Genomic DNA, 14,538 nt, shown 5'->3' on the forward strand with positions numbered 1-14,538 from the left:
ACAAGCTGTACGCGCACTATTAGCAGAAAACAAAGGTACTCGTATTATGAACAAGATTAACAGCTAGTAACGGGGGTGTTCTGTGACTTCTGTCCATTGTCTATATTGCAAAAATACCTAATTATACGTGGCAATAAAGGAAAACGTTTATCAGGAAGACTTTTGAAAATATAAACTATATACATTCGTTATACAGTGAGTACTATATGACAAACTGTGGTCTTTGCCGGCAACACAGTGTCGGTCTATGCTGCTAATTATGTATTTTGTGAATGTACGTTACAAGCTGCACCAAAACATTTATTCTTGCTGCAAGTATTGCGTTATTCTTAAACGATTACTGTTGGATCGAGGGTTCCATTAATTCTTACATAGTCGACGGCTATTAATAGTCGTATTTACTACAAATATTAAAATTTTAAGTTATTTTAACTTAATCATTGGTTGCTTTGATTTGAAACTGGAGCGCGGAAGGGGTAACGATTATAGTACCGTTAGTAAAAACATTTGTGGTTTGAAGGTCATTGACTAACGTGTAAATTTAGGCAAATTGTGAAAATTTAGGCAAGTAATAACGTCAATAATTATGCCTCAAGCACAAAACTGTAGTGCGTATCTACAAAGACTACAATAGATCCACATCCTTGGAGCCTGCAGGGGAAATGCCGACTGGCTCCATTAAAAGTTAAAACATCGTGAAAGCAATAACGTTTATTGTATGAGCATAAAAGAAGCCAGATCACAATTACGATACAGCTAAAACGATTAATTTCTAAAAAAATTATTTTTATATCATCGCAGTTCGCACTTATGTACAAATTGTACAATAAATTTATATCTTTCCGAAGCTGCTCTTACTGTAAGTAATAGAAGGTGAAACTTTTTACAGCGCAGTAGCTTTGTTCCTGAACACTGCTCTTTCGTATCCATCGAGAATGAGGATTTTTGAGTGGTCAATCGAGAGTATTCGCCGCACTGCCTTGACTGGAGTGATGTTGATTGTTATTCCCTTTAGACCAGGATTGTCGTTTGATACCGGTGCAGTACAAATATCCGTATACTCATTATGACTATTAGTTTCTAAATTGTAAAAGCTACACAGCGGCAATTATGGGATTCTCTGCATACAATCGAGTCAGTCGAGTGCATACGAGTACACATTTCTTTATTTTTTACGCCCTTTTGGTAGAATATTAAGTTTACAATATTTACGTTTAAGCGCGGTACGCAACTTATCAAGCACATACCGTGCTCCGAACGCGCAGTTTGGAAAACACCTATTAATTCGGTTGGGATTAAAACATCAGCACTTATAATTGTGTTACGGCTTTAAATTCCATGTTCCATACAGCGGGAGTATACAAACGCCGTATATTCTTTACCATAAGTCACGAATAATTTTTCATCGTACAAAAAATGTACTAAAGTTTTATGTAGTAAGTAAAATCATTCACAGTAAGTCTACAATCATTCACAAATGCAGGATCTCTCCAAAGCCTGCTGGCATCAAACATATACACCGCCAGCAACCCCGATATGAGTGCCCCGGCGGCTGTGGTAAATTCAGACGCAACGAGAGCACAGTCTTGGTCACTAAACAACGGCGTCCCATCCTCCCTGGCTAGCATGTTGTCAGCTATTCCAGAATTTGCGAAACCTGGCCACCGAGCACCATCCAGCGGCGCGAATGAACGCCACGAGACCTACGAGACGTTATCTGTGGACATAAACGGACCGCGAGAGGCGACTCACCAGATTAAAATAGTCGAATCCATCATTGACACGCCACACTATCAGCGACTAAACCAAATGCACATCAGTAAGCCAATACCTTCTTCCAAATATCGCCAGCAACTGAGAAGGGCCGACCCTACGGCTGCGCCGAATGTGGTGCCTCAACGCCATGGTATCACCGCGTTCAACCAGACCAAACAACGCATACATGCCGAGAATCAGATTGCAGTGACCACTACCACGCCGCAGCCTCAACGTGTTCAGAACCTCAATGGAAATGGAGTGGAAAGGAGCCCTGGCTCGGTCGATGTCGTCGCGACCACTGCGCATACGCCACAGTTGGAACTTGGGACGAATCTAAACACTAAAGATGCCGGAAAGAAACCTCAATCGGGGACCACCGTACTTAATAACGTGACCAGCTCGCCGGCCTTTACATCAACAGTGCCGAACGCAACAGGGCACGATCCACAGCACCATGATCGTGATGCTCAAGCAGTGCTGAGCGGATTACAAAAGTTGATATCCCTAGCAAATAGCTCCCAGCCACTGGATATGATTAATTTTAACTTGACCAGTGTACAAAATGATCATACTGTGATTATGGAGGAAACCAAGGTCCGCCAGATATTTCGCGATCTTCTCGGTATAACAATTTAATTATTAATTGCACAGCGCCTGAAATTTGCACCGGCTTTAAATAAAACTCTTGATACTGCAAGCACTGTAGCTGACAAAAGGAGCATTTACTAGGGTAAGCGATGTACGTGCACTGGAGGAAATCGTCTTCATTTTGTTTGGTATGCTGTAAACGAACGGCTCGCTTAAAGCAGATCGTTGTAATTTTTTATCCATAATAAATGTGAAACCTTATGGTTTTACAACTTTTGAGTACATCTAACTCATAATGAAAGCATGTGTAATAATTACATGCCTATATGTGCGCGTACAGTTTGGCACGCTTTGCAAACCTTCAAATTAAAGAAACAAAAGTACTGCACAAGCTGAACAACAAAAAACAACATCTTGGTGGTCAAGCGCTGCCCCGTAAAAGTTCTACTACTTAAATTTAGTGAACAAAAGAGGCACGTACAGTGTATGATATGGATGTTGACGAGTACACTACCGAGTTGCAGAGCACGCAAAACAAACATTTACGCCGATTGCACGGCAGTCAGATGATTACGCGGACTGCTGGTCGACGCAACACCGATGAAAGGTCAAACATTTTTTCTCCTGGTCCGATCCCAGACAGCGAGTCCGAACATCATCGGTATACACACAAACGCCTCTTCTTGACCCTATCGGCATTTGGCCTTCCGTTGCAAAACAGGACTTGCCATCAGGATTGTTTCCCACTTGTATGGAGACAACGCGTTGCTCCTTACATTCTTCTTCGACAATGCAGAACGGCCAGCAAGAGCATTGCTTAGAACTGGAAATATCGTCTCCGGCATTCTCAGTTTCACTGTCCTATTAACAGACAGATTACAGGAAAGGAAAATAAAATACACTCCACGTAGCGTAACTAGTTGCAGTGTGTATTAAAATGTTCGCTACTGTGGAAATGAAATTATGCATGTTCATGTGCAAAGCTAGCTTAAAGCACTAGAACTGACTGTTAAACTTACAGAGCTGGTGTTTGACATGGAAGTCGCGAAAATGTTCGGGTTTTCTTTTGAAGAACCGGCACCCAGAGAGTTATATGGCGGATTTGGTACGCCTGTGCTGGCTCTTGTTGTTGTTCTAATCGTACTTGTAAATGGTGGCGGGGATGGAGGTGAAGGTGGAGAGGGAGTTGCGGGAGCCCGTGCATTACTGGGTCTTCTGCGCCCGAAGAGATTGTGTGCCGTTTCTGGAGCAGAAGAGAGCGGCACCGAGCCACTTAATGCTGGAGCCGGAAATATGTCCAATGAGTCGAAAGCTTCGCGCCGGTTGGGCGGTGTAGAATAACTGTACGGAGCTGGTGTTGTCGAGTAATTGTAAAAACGTTCCCATCTGTAGTCATCATAGTTCAGAATGCCTATTAAACTGGGATTGGATGCGTACACGGGAGGGTTAGGCAAATCTGAACAATTAAAGGAAAACACATTGCGTTAATGATGCGTTTAGTTGCACAAGTACGATGAATTCTGCAGTTTTTCATATTTTTAATATTATGTAAACTGAGGGAATTTTAAAATAATTATACAGTTTTAGCGCTTTCTTGAGGCTTTTTAAATTGATTTCGACTTGTTAACTTATTCAGTTTGGCTGTAAAGAGCCTGAAAACACTGACTCTATGGACAAAAGTCTGCAAGTGCTTACATTACTTCAGTATTGTACTCTGTAGTATATGAATACTTGCAAATTTTATTAGTTTAGCATAATAAGTTTATGCATAATTTTTTGCTATACTTACGGAAGCCAAATATGGAGTAGTAGACTAGTAGCTATGGTGTACTTAGTTAGCCGCCTTTTTAATAAAATCCCCCAAAAAATGACACGTACATTGCGGTCTGTTGAAAAAAGACATTGGCCAAGTTAAATAAGGATTTGCTGGCGCCGGAGGGATGCTGTAATAGTTTCCCGGCAGTGGGCCCGGTGCGAAGAAAGACTGGACGTGGTTAACCGCGATGGACAGGCTCCAACAAAACCAGTACCTCAACAGAAGACGTTCACCTCCTTGCATTATGATGCAAACCAATTACAAAATTTAGGTTAGTGTACGCGTTCAGTTATTGATTTTATTGGATTGTAATGATTACTTGTACTTGCAGATATAAGCAAAAACACAATGTCCATTCATGCAACCGTCTATAGTCGCCGCGTCGAAAACTTTTTGTATAGGTCGACACAGTTGCCAGCTTACGCGCTGCGCGCATGCTTTTCATTCAATGTTATTTTTTGGCCCGTAGGTACCCATTATACGATACATACTCGTACATATTTCCGAAGCCGCGCGGCATTTAAGAAAGCGCAGATTCGAGAAGAGCACCGTCCTAGCTTTTTTTCCGCAGAATCCAGCCAAAATGGCCAAATCATGAACAGCATGATGTTGAAGAGACAGATGGATCAAAGTCTTGTAAAACTGTTCTATACCTAGTGCATAGCACACGGAGCCGTGCAGCCGAACAGTGCAATATTACAGGTTGCACAAGTACATAATTATAATAATAACTACAACCAGTAATAAAAATTGCTGCTGACCGATGTGCATTTTCTGTGGACAATGTTTCTGCACTGTACTTCAAGAAGCACAATACTCTAAACTACGTATTCTTTGGCATACAGGACCTATATTTTAATAATGATTTGCAGTAAGATAAATATGCACAGAAAAGTGAGTCTGTACTAGTGCCATTGCTACCTAACAATAAGTAATGTTTTAATGCAGCAAGCTTGCTAATTTCAGTATCTCCCTAATGGAATTTGTTAATCGCTGAGATGATAGTAAAATATGCACGGTTTATGGAAGTTTTCACCGCGGATATGCAAATTGGAAACCTGCAGTTGTTGCTAGTACTCGTAATATTCTTTCGCAACATAACTCCCACAAGGAATGGCCGGTCACGTATGCCGCACAACGTAGCTTACTATCCCAGTATGTACTACAGTATATGCGACAAAATCGAATGCTCATAAGCTGGAGCCTGGAACGGATGCTGCATCTTTCGGTCTCTATAAACTAAGCTATTCTCCACATGTATTTTAATGTACGTATAGTGGTATTTCAAAAACTGTAAGTCTGTAAGATTTAATTTTGCAGGAAGCTTCTATCGGACACTTGTTGACAATGCAGGTAAGCCTCTAACAATAACCACTCGATCATCGATCCATACCGTTATTTTGAAAGAAGTTATTAGTACTAATATGCACATATTGCATCGGAAGATAGCATCAGCATCATGTAGGTATGCACCAGGTTGATATGGATGTTCTAAGCAACTTTGAAGTACACTTATTAGAATTAAACCAATGAAACAAAATTTTATCGTTTCGTTGAAGTGTATTATTATGATATTTGTCACGGTCGACACACACTGCAGGTCCAAAAGTTTACGGGGATAAGCGAAAAGGAGCACCGTATATTCGAACCGCACCTGCACCGGCATCCTCACTGAAAGGTAAAGCTTATATTAGCTGTTGTCTGTTGAAAATTTATGGTCTTAGTCAAAATGGTTAAACTCACATATAATGAGAACGGGCTCATTGTAAGTTTAATTTAGCTTGGGTCTAGCTGTCTTTTTGATTTGAGTGTCTCTAATTTGATCTAATAGTACGACTGTACGAGTATAATTAGTTCACTGTTATGAGTAAGTTTATGACTGATAATGAGTTGCAGTCAGCTATGTGCATGTGCTGTTGCTTGCTTGTTTTTAGCAACTACTTTTGTGTTCGTATTTAAAGTCATTAATCAGAAATACATATTTATGGATAAAACCGGTAAATAAAAGTCTTTGTAATTGCGGTCGCAGTGAATACCAACGGAGACTCCACCGGTTCCCCAGTTACACAGCCACCTGGCACGCGATCACCAACAAACGTTGTCAATCCGCGTTTTGAACAGTTTTCGCCCTCGGATCGGCAGGGTGCAGTAAGAGTTATTTCTCTAACCATATCCAAGAAGATCCCGATGCTGCCAAACCATGACCAGAGGTCACCCCAGCCGTTCATTAATGCGTCAGCTGGTAACTCGGCGCAGCGTGACCATGCAGCACCAACATCCGCCTTGAGTCTTCCTGCAGATAACGACAATCACAGTTTAGTACCTGCAAACTTTGCGTCCGTAAACTTGACCCAGAGTGATCTACGAAATCTTTTTGGATGGTGAATGTTAACTGACCACTCCACTTTCCAGTAATAAGTTATTATTTAGATTCGTGCTGCTGTAAAAAATAAAGTTGACAAATTATACAGACGGTCATTGTATTCAATAAAAAGGACCGATTCTAGAATTCAGAATACAGTTCTGTGGTGACAGTTGCAAGTTACAACATAAGTATAATTAACACCGATCTGCCTATCACAACAAAATAATCGCAGCATTTTTCTTCGAAAATGGGAAGTAACAGCATTTTAAAGTAGAACACCGACTGAAAAAAATGTAATTAAGTACAGATACTGTATAGCCAGTCTGAATATTGTAAGCGTACATGGTAACACTTACAGTAAAGCTTGTTGAAGTCCCGCGGTGCCAGCAGCAGGATATAGGTATGAGGCTTATTAGGTAGTACTTGTAAATTGTAATCACCAAGGTTGGAGCATATACCTCGAAGCAAAACAATCCATTAACTTCCGGTAAACCACACGCCACCAGACTGAAAATGAGTAAAACGTCACATAGTGTGACGAATAAGTCTATATGTCTTCCGGTTCAAAACATTTTACGATTAACACAATGGGTATTTTTTGTAAGCGAGTCTTTAAATATTGCGAAAATATCCAGAGCAGGAGTGGCGCATCTACGGATAGTTTTTGCAGCAAAAAGTTTAGTTTTAGTTTAGTACAGTACGTCGCTGCGGCTCACGGCTTGTTAGTTGTTTGCAGTATTGACATGCTTCTACGATTTCAGTTAACGTTACTGTTGTTTGCAAGAGCAACTGCGGCAGTTCGCGCCAAGACATCACCAAGTCCTTACTATCCTAGTAGGTACATGGTTGATCGAATACGTCATTATGCAGTTTTGTATAATAAATAGTACAATATCTATGTGATATCTATACAATCGTTGTAATGGATTTCGAAATCTTCGATTGGCTGCAGAGAATTATTACCGGAGAACAATCAAGGAGCCAACAGGTAAAATCTTCGACTGTTTACTGGCTCGATAAGCAAAAAATTTCACAGCGAAAAATTTCACAACAATTAAGCATCATATCGGTATGAAGGCAGGTGGAAAGGTCGAAAACAGGTGGAAACTGTAACAGGTGGAAAACAAAAATCCATGACATTTATACGTAGAGAGTTACCGGTATTTGTGTTTTGCGCGCTGCAATAGTAGAGTAATACTTTGTCCAATACGCGGATTTTTCCTACAAAGTGTTTAAATGAATTGTTTTATTTACAATGCGGATCGCGTTAACTTTTTGTTTATTTTTCCGCTTCCTGAACTTTGATCAGTGGTCGTCATGGTCGTAAAAATGTTCGCAGGCGACTTAATTTGTAAATTAATTTCGCGCACAGCTAGATATCCGACGAATGTGCTTAGACGTTCAATATGTGCGATTTATAATCTTTGTCGGTGGGCATAATAAACATAACGGCAAAACTTGATACCGTAGTGGTAATTATAAGATTTATTACCCTATAACACTGAACAGAATATATTGTGTTATTGACATCATCGCTAATTCCACTACCCGCTAGGTTAATTTTTTGCATGCACAAATCTAAAAGAATGTACAGGTAGTGAATATTGCAGATTTTAACCTAGCGTCCGTACTAATTCAGTTAGTTCAACAGCTTGTTCGCCACTCGTGGCACAATTAGTGCTACACTGCAGTAGTTTTTGATATATACAGTTTTGATTTTAGTTGAGCAGCGCCCGAGAAATGATGATCAAAATGTTTACCAAACCCACGCACAACGTCTTCCCCATCTTTACAGCGTGCCAGCTCCAGCATCTGGATCTTCTAGCAGACTTGATCGATTATCAATCAACAAAATGCTAAAAATGGAAGGTATCGTAGATGCACATTAGCAAACTTTCGATTCATGCACAGATTTTGGCTTGTTAATTATTGGAAAATTACGCCGCAATAGGCGGTTTTTCAAGGATAAGAAATTGTTTATGTCAGCTACGGTATATGTACGTGCATGTAAGTTCTGTAACGACAGCAACCAGATTAACCATGCATGTAAAAATTTCGTGTATCATGGTTTACCGAATATTATTCTTATAACTTATTTTGCAAAAGCGACAACCCAGGGCCCTGCGCCAGGCACAAGAGCTCCTCCGAATACGAACCCTAGATTCCAGCAATACTCGTTGTCCATGCGGCGCCCTTTATATACTGTGGTGGTTGAGAGGCAGAACAACAGAATCCCACTCTTACCGAATCTGGCACTTCCTTCCACCACCACAACTACTGCTGCTCCTCTGGCTTCCGGTTCACCAAAAGCCGGCGGTCTTACTGCTCCAAATGTTGCTAGTATTGGTCAATCTAATGTCGGCATTTCCATGAATGCCGACGAGATTCGCAAATTGTTTGGGTGGTAGGCATTTAAAACACTCATGTTTCGTAGTTTGACCTGTGTGCAAATGTCTGATTAATTATTGCCGGAAACGTGAATAATGGTGGCAATTAACATCCGCTTGATAATATTAATCGTATGCATATGACCAATACCCTACCGGTCGAGTAATAATTATGAATAAGTACGTTGCACATACTATAGTTGTACACCGAACCCTAGGTGTTGAATACGCAATACTTTGTACAACATAAGGTTTATATTTCTCCATGTCCGCTTAACAAACTTCTACGTTTGTTAGCTGCCGACCATGATATGTGTATCAACTGATCTGGTTAGCTGCTGAGCATTGCATAAAATACAGCCTAAGTTTATAAAAATTTGTGAAATGTAGAATCAAGATCGAAATTGCAACTTGTACAGTACATATAATAATATTGTCCACAGCGGAATACTTCCAGTACTACTACCATCTCACTTTTTTGACACCCAGATCAAGAAGATTTAGCAGGTAGCTCGGCCAGTACGAGTATAATATTCATAAAACATGGATTATTACAGTGCAATGTAGGTACGTCTTACCATTTGCTTACATATCGCAGTTCTGAAGCATCTATTTGTCTTGCACGAACGTAATAGCTTTTCCGCCAGAAGTTGTATATATAGTTTTGCCAGAAGTAAACATAGTGCGCGCAAGCTTCAAGCCATTTCTTGAACTTGACCGCGTTAACTTATGTAACCGTAAGCCGGCAAGCAATACGCATCAGATTTTGTTGTGGATGGTGCTGAAATGGTAAAATCGTCATTATAAGTTCTCGAAACAAAATAGTAGGCTGTACTGTTAATCTTACCATTAATGTAGCATAGGCCCCAGTAAGCAAAGCAGCCGAATAGGTGCATCTATACCAATGCGAACGGTATAACAATGCGAACCTTGACAAGTGAGATGGAAGTCGCTTATACGGATTTACAATCGTTTTTGCTGTCATGACATAATCATATTATCAGCAAACGTTTAATTAATAGCGCAATTCCGCGCTCTATTACCGGTACAAATGCTTTTCCACTAGCAGACAAACTTAGACTAATTAAAAAGTTTTAAGAATTACATATTCATTTGTCATCCTTAAATCGGTAATCTTGATCGTACACATTCGCGAATCGGAGCTGGCCATTACGGTACCCGCAACTACCACCACAAGACCGGTTTACGCCAAATTTTTCCTCCGTCGGCAAGGGCCCCGCACCGACCGCCAAACCAGCTGGGATTTGACTAAGTGCGTATACTGGACGGCGTTCTGCAACGGTAATTCTAATGTGGAAATCTATCAGGAACAAGTGGATAACGTGGGCACTTATCTGTGTGTACCCGGTGACCCGCCGTACGCATTCGGACTAAACACATATGGGCAGTGTAATCCCTATACATTCACGGGCGTTGCGGAGGTTCCCACGCTGGTTGACGTGTCGGGAATCGATGAGGTCACCGTCTTGTGCAGCAATGCAGCCAATGCGCCGATCAGTGGACCGTTGTTAGCGGTGAGAACAAATACCAACTACATATTCTGTAATTGTGAACGAGTTAATATATTCGCGAAATATCCTAAAAACAGTTAAATGGGTTTAATCTAGTACGGATTTCAAACACGGTCAAACCGTTTTGTGTAACCGCATTTCAATTTCACACTATCCTATCAATCCTTGCGCGCTGCTACAGGCGGAACCAAGCTTCTCCAGTATTTTACAACTGACACAGTATCAGTACCAGCTGGTGGTGGGAGCGAGCAGCAATGGCGATTTCAGTCCATATTATATAGCACCCGACAACGAAGGCGGCTTCTTAACGACGAGTACTCGACCGTCGCTGGACACGGTGCAGATAATCACCGTCATGGTCCAGGACCAGTACACGGCTTTCGTCTCTAACCCAATCAATATAACAGTGAGCAAATTTGCAGAAAATCACTTATACTTTACCCATAATTTCAAGTGCGCATAGATAATCAGTTTAGTTAAAACCACCGGCCGTGTACGGTTTGACAATGCGTTTAATGTCATGCATTTCCTGTCGCTTCGACGAACCGCCTATAAATTTGTATCACTACTTTAAGGCGAGTGTTAAATAATCAAAGCACGGATCCAGAAATTCTAATCCATAAAGATTATTTCGTAGTTTGTCCTTAAAACATGCCAGCTGCGGATCGTTGGACCGTCTTCCTTTCAAGTTTGCAATAGTCTGAATCAGCTGACAACAATACCCAACGCACAGTATTCGGTAAGCTCATGGCCAATCTGAGACAATGACGCCGGATGATTTTGTAAGAGTAGTCTGGAAGATTCTGGGCGAGCACTAACACAATTTTTCCAGATAACACCTGCTCCACCTGGACCGGCAACAAGCACAACCGGTACAACAATCGTATGGAACGACCCGGTTTTAGTTAGCAGCTCCAACGGAGACACGTTTTCCTATCTCATGGCGGCACAAGGTGGCACTTATCAGTTGGTAGCCACAGCTCCAGCAGTGCCGGCAACGGAAGTTCAAGTGTACAATTTCACCGCCATCGATAGCACAAGTGGGACCAATTACGCGGAGGCCAGTCGATTAATTACCGTACGTAAAAAATTCCTTGCTGAAATTGGTTGCAGTTTTGAGCAGGTTTGTGACTTTGATTCCGAATCCTGTTCACGATTAATTTAATTTTGTAGGTCGTGCTGAATGCGGGCTGCTAACAGCAAAATAGCACCAAATACAGAGTGGTAAGCCACTATGCAGACACACCACATTGAATAAAATATACGAGTACATATAATTACAGAGCTACAGACTGTCACAGACAGCAGGATTTATAAATTAATTTACTTGTCATGTAGGAATGTTTTCGTCAAAATCTGAATGTATAGACAGGCTTTGCTTTAAAAAAGAAGTATGCACCAAAAGTAAAAGTCATCAGAACAGCGAAAACCAGAACAAATCACCATAAATAAATTACTTTTTCTGACTGGATTGTCCCATTTCGATCGATCGTTTCGTTGCCGCTTCCACGGCAGTGATCAAGGCATTCCGGATTCCACCTTGTTCCAAAGCATGCAGACCGTGTATTGTCGTGCCTCCGGCGCTGGCTACATTGTCACGCAGAACTGCTGGATGCTGACCGGATTCCACCACCATTTTTGCAGCACCCTAAAGTAGATGTGGATCAAATGCAAAAAACTATTAGTTTGTGTAACAAAACTAAACCGCAGCCGTTTACCAATACTGTCTGAGCGGCTAATTTTGTTGATAAATCCCGAGGTAAACCCATCTTGACACCACCATCCGACAACGCTTCAATTACTGTGAAAACCTAAAAATAAAGCAGCAGTTGTGGCTAACAACAATTAGAGAAACATATCTGTAAATTTTCGCAGCGATTTTTCTGTAGTCGAGTCTTTTATTACGACCAAAATATCCAATTTCGCGAGGCTAAAGTCGTCTTGAACTACACGCAGGCAGACACGAGAACTAACAGTAAGCTCCGAACCCCCGCTTCTAAACTGCATTTGCAGACATCCTGTAAAGAGACTATAATGGTAGGTCAGACATCAGACAATTTTGTTTAAAGTCTAACATGTTAACATCCTTTCTGTATTATGGATTATCGCAACTTGTGGCAAAGCGTTTTACTCTGCATGCTTTTTGACCGGCACAGATAAGGAGAACACCTTAATGTTCGGCTATTGTTTTTGTTTTTGCAATCACCATACTGTGAAGTTCTCCCGAAAAGATATTAAAAATTGTGAACATCGGACCTTAAGTAGCACATCCCAATAACTGACTTAATAAATCTTTAAAAACGTCGGGTGCAGCTATTGCAGCATTTCAGAATGAATGCCTTGTTACCGTAGCGACATCAGCGAAATTATTAACGACCTACAATAGTTGCTATTTGAGTCTGGAAAGTGCACAGACCACGACCACTGAAGGTGACTGAACCCTTCTCTGGCTAAAACGACTCAATAAAATAAAAACTGAACGATAAGGAGCACGCGCAATCAAAGTGTTAAATCAGTGTGCAGTACAAGATGGTCAACACGATATGCTTCAATGTGTTCTAACGGAATCATAAAACCTTTCAGCACAAAAACTTACGTAGGCCGGTCCACTTCCACTTAAACCGGTAACGGCATCCATCAAATATTCAGGAATTGGCGAACAAAATCCCAAACAGGAAAACATCCTCTCCACAAGTTTAGCGTCGTCCGGGGAACATTTAAAATCCGGACAAAATACGGACGCCCCGTAACCTGGATTCACGGCCGGTGTATTGGGCATAACACGAACATATCGACCAGAATGAGCCTGAAAAACAAAATTCAAAAACTGTATTTCCTGTGATTCTATGTAATTACTTTTAAAAGAACTATGACAAACGCATTAATTTAATTAAATTTCCAACCAAAAAATAAAATTACCGAATTGTAAATAACTTAATAATTTACCCAGTACAAAGCAAACGCCTAAAGTACTTAACTTTAAACAATAAAAACAGGCGAGGAAATTTAAAAGTGTTCACTGCTGCTATGTTTGCTACTCACAAGTCAGTGCATCCTCTCTCGAGCGGATACACTGAACAGCAAGCACAGAAAAACATTTTACAAACTTTATAACGCAGCATGTAAGTAGTACGGTAATTCACCTTCTCCAGTGCGGCAATTGTGATGCCGGCGGCGATGGAAATTATCAGTGGTTGTTTCTTGGAGAGAGACTGAGAAACTTCTCTCAAGACTGGTGCGACAGTATCGGGTTTGACTGCTAAAATAATGACATCGCTACGCTCAGTCACGTCCAAATTGGCCTCAAATACCTGCACTCCCATATTCTACAACGTAAATGCACCAAACTCAAGCAAACCACAACATTCGCTGCAGGAAGCGAAGGCATAACAATCATGCTGACAACACAATCAATTAAAAATTCACTCTTAGTACCTGTAATTCACTCGAGTCCCATTCGGATGGACAGCTAGCAAACATCCGTGAAGGTTTAAACAAACCTGGAAGATGAAACCGATACCATATCCGAACTGATCCGAAAACGAAATCCATTTACAGAGAGATCATGAGGCCCTGGGACACTTTTACCTGCATTAAAGAAGCCCGTTGCCATTGCTGTTGCCATCTTGCCAGCACCTATGAATCCGACCGTAAGATTACTATAATCTGCCATTCTGATGCTGTATCTGTTTGTTTCCCTTTCCAGAGCTGTAAAACCTAAGATAGCGCCCTGTTCCGCGAAATGCAGGCTGCGGTAGCGAAACAAAGGATGAACGTATGGCCAAGTATGGTACTAAACCACTAAACAAACTCGAATAAAACAGTAGCATCAACCCTCAACCGGGTAAAAGAAGATCAATTGACTTATTAGGAAAAGACAAGTAAACAATTCTTCTTCAAACTGGAAGGCGAGCAATTAGCAAAGGAAACTCCGATGCAGAATGCAGATCTTGCTTCCGAAAGACCGAAGCAAAAAAATGAAAAAAATTTTGTCAGGAAAGTGTCGTTTCGTGCCACGCCTTTGGGGTCGGATACTCTGGACCTGTGCGCACGCCGCAACCGCCCTCGAGTTTGAACAAACTGCGCTGACGC

At 41.2% G+C, this 14,538-nt stretch overlaps 5 protein-coding genes and 1 long non-coding RNA gene across 7 annotated transcripts; 4 read left to right on the forward strand and 2 right to left on the reverse strand.

Moving 5' to 3' along the window:
- The first annotated feature begins 738 nt into the window (after positions 1-738).
- On the forward strand, positions 739-2,719 carry LOC129587666 (uncharacterized). The gene is made up of 2 exons (XM_055481504.1): positions 739-1,038; positions 1,484-2,719. Exons 1-2 carry the CDS (start codon positions 936-938, stop codon positions 2,392-2,394), a joined length of 1,014 nt encoding a protein of 337 aa, XP_055337479.1. The 5' UTR covers positions 739-935; the 3' UTR covers positions 2,395-2,719.
- Positions 2,430-4,516, reverse strand: LOC129587671 (uncharacterized). Its single transcript, XM_055481518.1, has 3 exons — positions 4,225-4,516; positions 3,366-3,802; positions 2,430-3,207 (listed from the first exon to the last, which is right to left on the reverse strand). Exons 1-3 carry the CDS (start codon positions 4,403-4,405, stop codon positions 2,917-2,919), a joined length of 909 nt encoding a protein of 302 aa, XP_055337493.1. The 5' UTR covers positions 4,406-4,516; the 3' UTR covers positions 2,430-2,916.
- Positions 4,517-5,012: 496 nt separating this feature from the next.
- LOC129589851 (uncharacterized) lies at positions 5,013-5,824 on the forward strand. The gene is made up of 3 exons (XR_008690663.1): positions 5,013-5,317; positions 5,483-5,515; positions 5,763-5,824. It is a non-coding gene; the product is annotated as an uncharacterized LOC129589851 (long non-coding RNA).
- Positions 5,825-7,122: 1,298 nt separating this feature from the next.
- On the forward strand, positions 7,123-9,148 carry LOC129586306 (uncharacterized). Of its 2 annotated transcripts, none has more exons than XM_055479452.1 (4): positions 7,123-7,361; positions 7,480-7,515; positions 8,250-8,396; positions 8,634-9,148. In XM_055479452.1, exons 1-4 carry the CDS (start codon positions 7,271-7,273, stop codon positions 8,933-8,935), a joined length of 576 nt encoding a protein of 191 aa, XP_055335427.1. In that variant the 5' UTR covers positions 7,123-7,270; the 3' UTR covers positions 8,936-9,148. The 2 variants fall into 2 exon arrangements, with proteins under 2 accessions (XP_055335427.1, XP_055335436.1); XM_055479461.1 differs by having other exon boundaries at positions 8,645-9,148.
- A 687-nt stretch (positions 9,149-9,835) lies between these two features.
- Positions 9,836-12,667, forward strand: LOC129589202 (uncharacterized). Its single transcript, XM_055483792.1, has 6 exons — positions 9,836-9,851; positions 10,007-10,449; positions 10,628-10,852; positions 11,084-11,185; positions 11,279-11,524; positions 11,620-12,667. The coding sequence occupies exons 1-6, from the start codon at positions 9,836-9,838 to the stop codon at positions 11,641-11,643; spliced, it is 1,056 nt and encodes a 351-aa protein (XP_055339767.1). The 3' UTR covers positions 11,644-12,667.
- LOC129586299 (uncharacterized) lies at positions 11,601-14,430 on the reverse strand. Its single transcript, XM_055479439.1, has 6 exons — positions 14,035-14,430; positions 13,882-13,946; positions 13,590-13,772; positions 13,043-13,252; positions 12,165-12,257; positions 11,601-12,094 (listed from the first exon to the last, which is right to left on the reverse strand). Exons 1-6 carry the CDS (start codon positions 14,117-14,119, stop codon positions 11,900-11,902), a joined length of 831 nt encoding a protein of 276 aa, XP_055335414.1. The 5' UTR covers positions 14,120-14,430; the 3' UTR covers positions 11,601-11,899.
- Positions 14,431-14,538: the final 108 nt, after the last annotated feature.

Source organism: Paramacrobiotus metropolitanus, unplaced genomic scaffold, assembly GCF_019649055.1.
Source record: "Paramacrobiotus metropolitanus isolate TYO unplaced genomic scaffold, Prichtersi_v1.0 Parri_scaffold0000002, whole genome shotgun sequence".
Taxonomy (NCBI): domain Eukaryota; kingdom Metazoa; phylum Tardigrada; class Eutardigrada; order Parachela; family Macrobiotidae; genus Paramacrobiotus; species Paramacrobiotus metropolitanus.

What these genes read in the sequence shown, in the direction of transcription:
- LOC129587671 (XM_055481518.1), bottom strand. Translation starts at nt 4,405, where the DNA reads ATGCAAGGAGGTGAACGTCTTCTGTTGAGGTACTGGTTTTGTTGGAGC. An exon ending in TTTTTTCAACAGACCGCAAT is followed by an intron (nt 3,803 to 4,224) that starts GTACGTGTCATT and finishes TTAATTGTTCAG; the next exon opens with ATTTGCCTAACCCTCCCGTG. An exon ending in CCATGTCAAACACCAGCTCT is followed by an intron (nt 3,208 to 3,365) that starts GTAAGTTTAACA and finishes GTCTGTTAATAG; the next exon opens with GACAGTGAAACTGAGAATGC.
- LOC129586299 (XM_055479439.1), bottom strand. Translation starts at nt 14,119, where the DNA reads ATGGCAGATTATAGTAATCTTACGGTCGGATTCATAGGTGCTGGCAAG. An exon ending in GGGACTCGAGTGAATTACAG is followed by an intron (nt 13,773 to 13,881) that starts GTACTAAGAGTG and finishes TTTACGTTGTAG; the next exon opens with AATATGGGAGTGCAGGTATT. An exon ending in TAGCCGCTCAGACAGTATTG is followed by an intron (nt 12,095 to 12,164) that starts GTAAACGGCTGC and finishes CATCTACTTTAG; the next exon opens with GGTGCTGCAAAAATGGTGGT.
- LOC129586306 (XM_055479452.1), top strand. Translation starts at nt 7,271, where the DNA reads ATGCTTCTACGATTTCAGTTAACGTTACTGTTGTTTGCAAGAGCAACT. An exon ending in ACCAAGTCCTTACTATCCTA is followed by an intron (nt 7,362 to 7,479) that starts GTAGGTACATGG and finishes GATTGGCTGCAG; the next exon opens with AGAATTATTACCGGAGAACA. An exon ending in CAAAATGCTAAAAATGGAAG is followed by an intron (nt 8,397 to 8,633) that starts GTATCGTAGATG and finishes ATTTTGCAAAAG; the next exon opens with CGACAACCCAGGGCCCTGCG.
- LOC129587666 (XM_055481504.1), top strand. Translation starts at nt 936, where the DNA reads ATGAGGATTTTTGAGTGGTCAATCGAGAGTATTCGCCGCACTGCCTTG. An exon ending in AGGATTGTCGTTTGATACCG is followed by an intron (nt 1,039 to 1,483) that starts GTGCAGTACAAA and finishes TCACAAATGCAG; the next exon opens with GATCTCTCCAAAGCCTGCTG.
- LOC129589202 (XM_055483792.1), top strand. An exon ending in CTAACCCAATCAATATAACA is followed by an intron (nt 10,853 to 11,083) that starts GTGAGCAAATTT and finishes ATTATTTCGTAG; the next exon opens with TTTGTCCTTAAAACATGCCA. An exon ending in AGGCCAGTCGATTAATTACC is followed by an intron (nt 11,525 to 11,619) that starts GTACGTAAAAAA and finishes TTAATTTTGTAG; the next exon opens with GTCGTGCTGAATGCGGGCTG.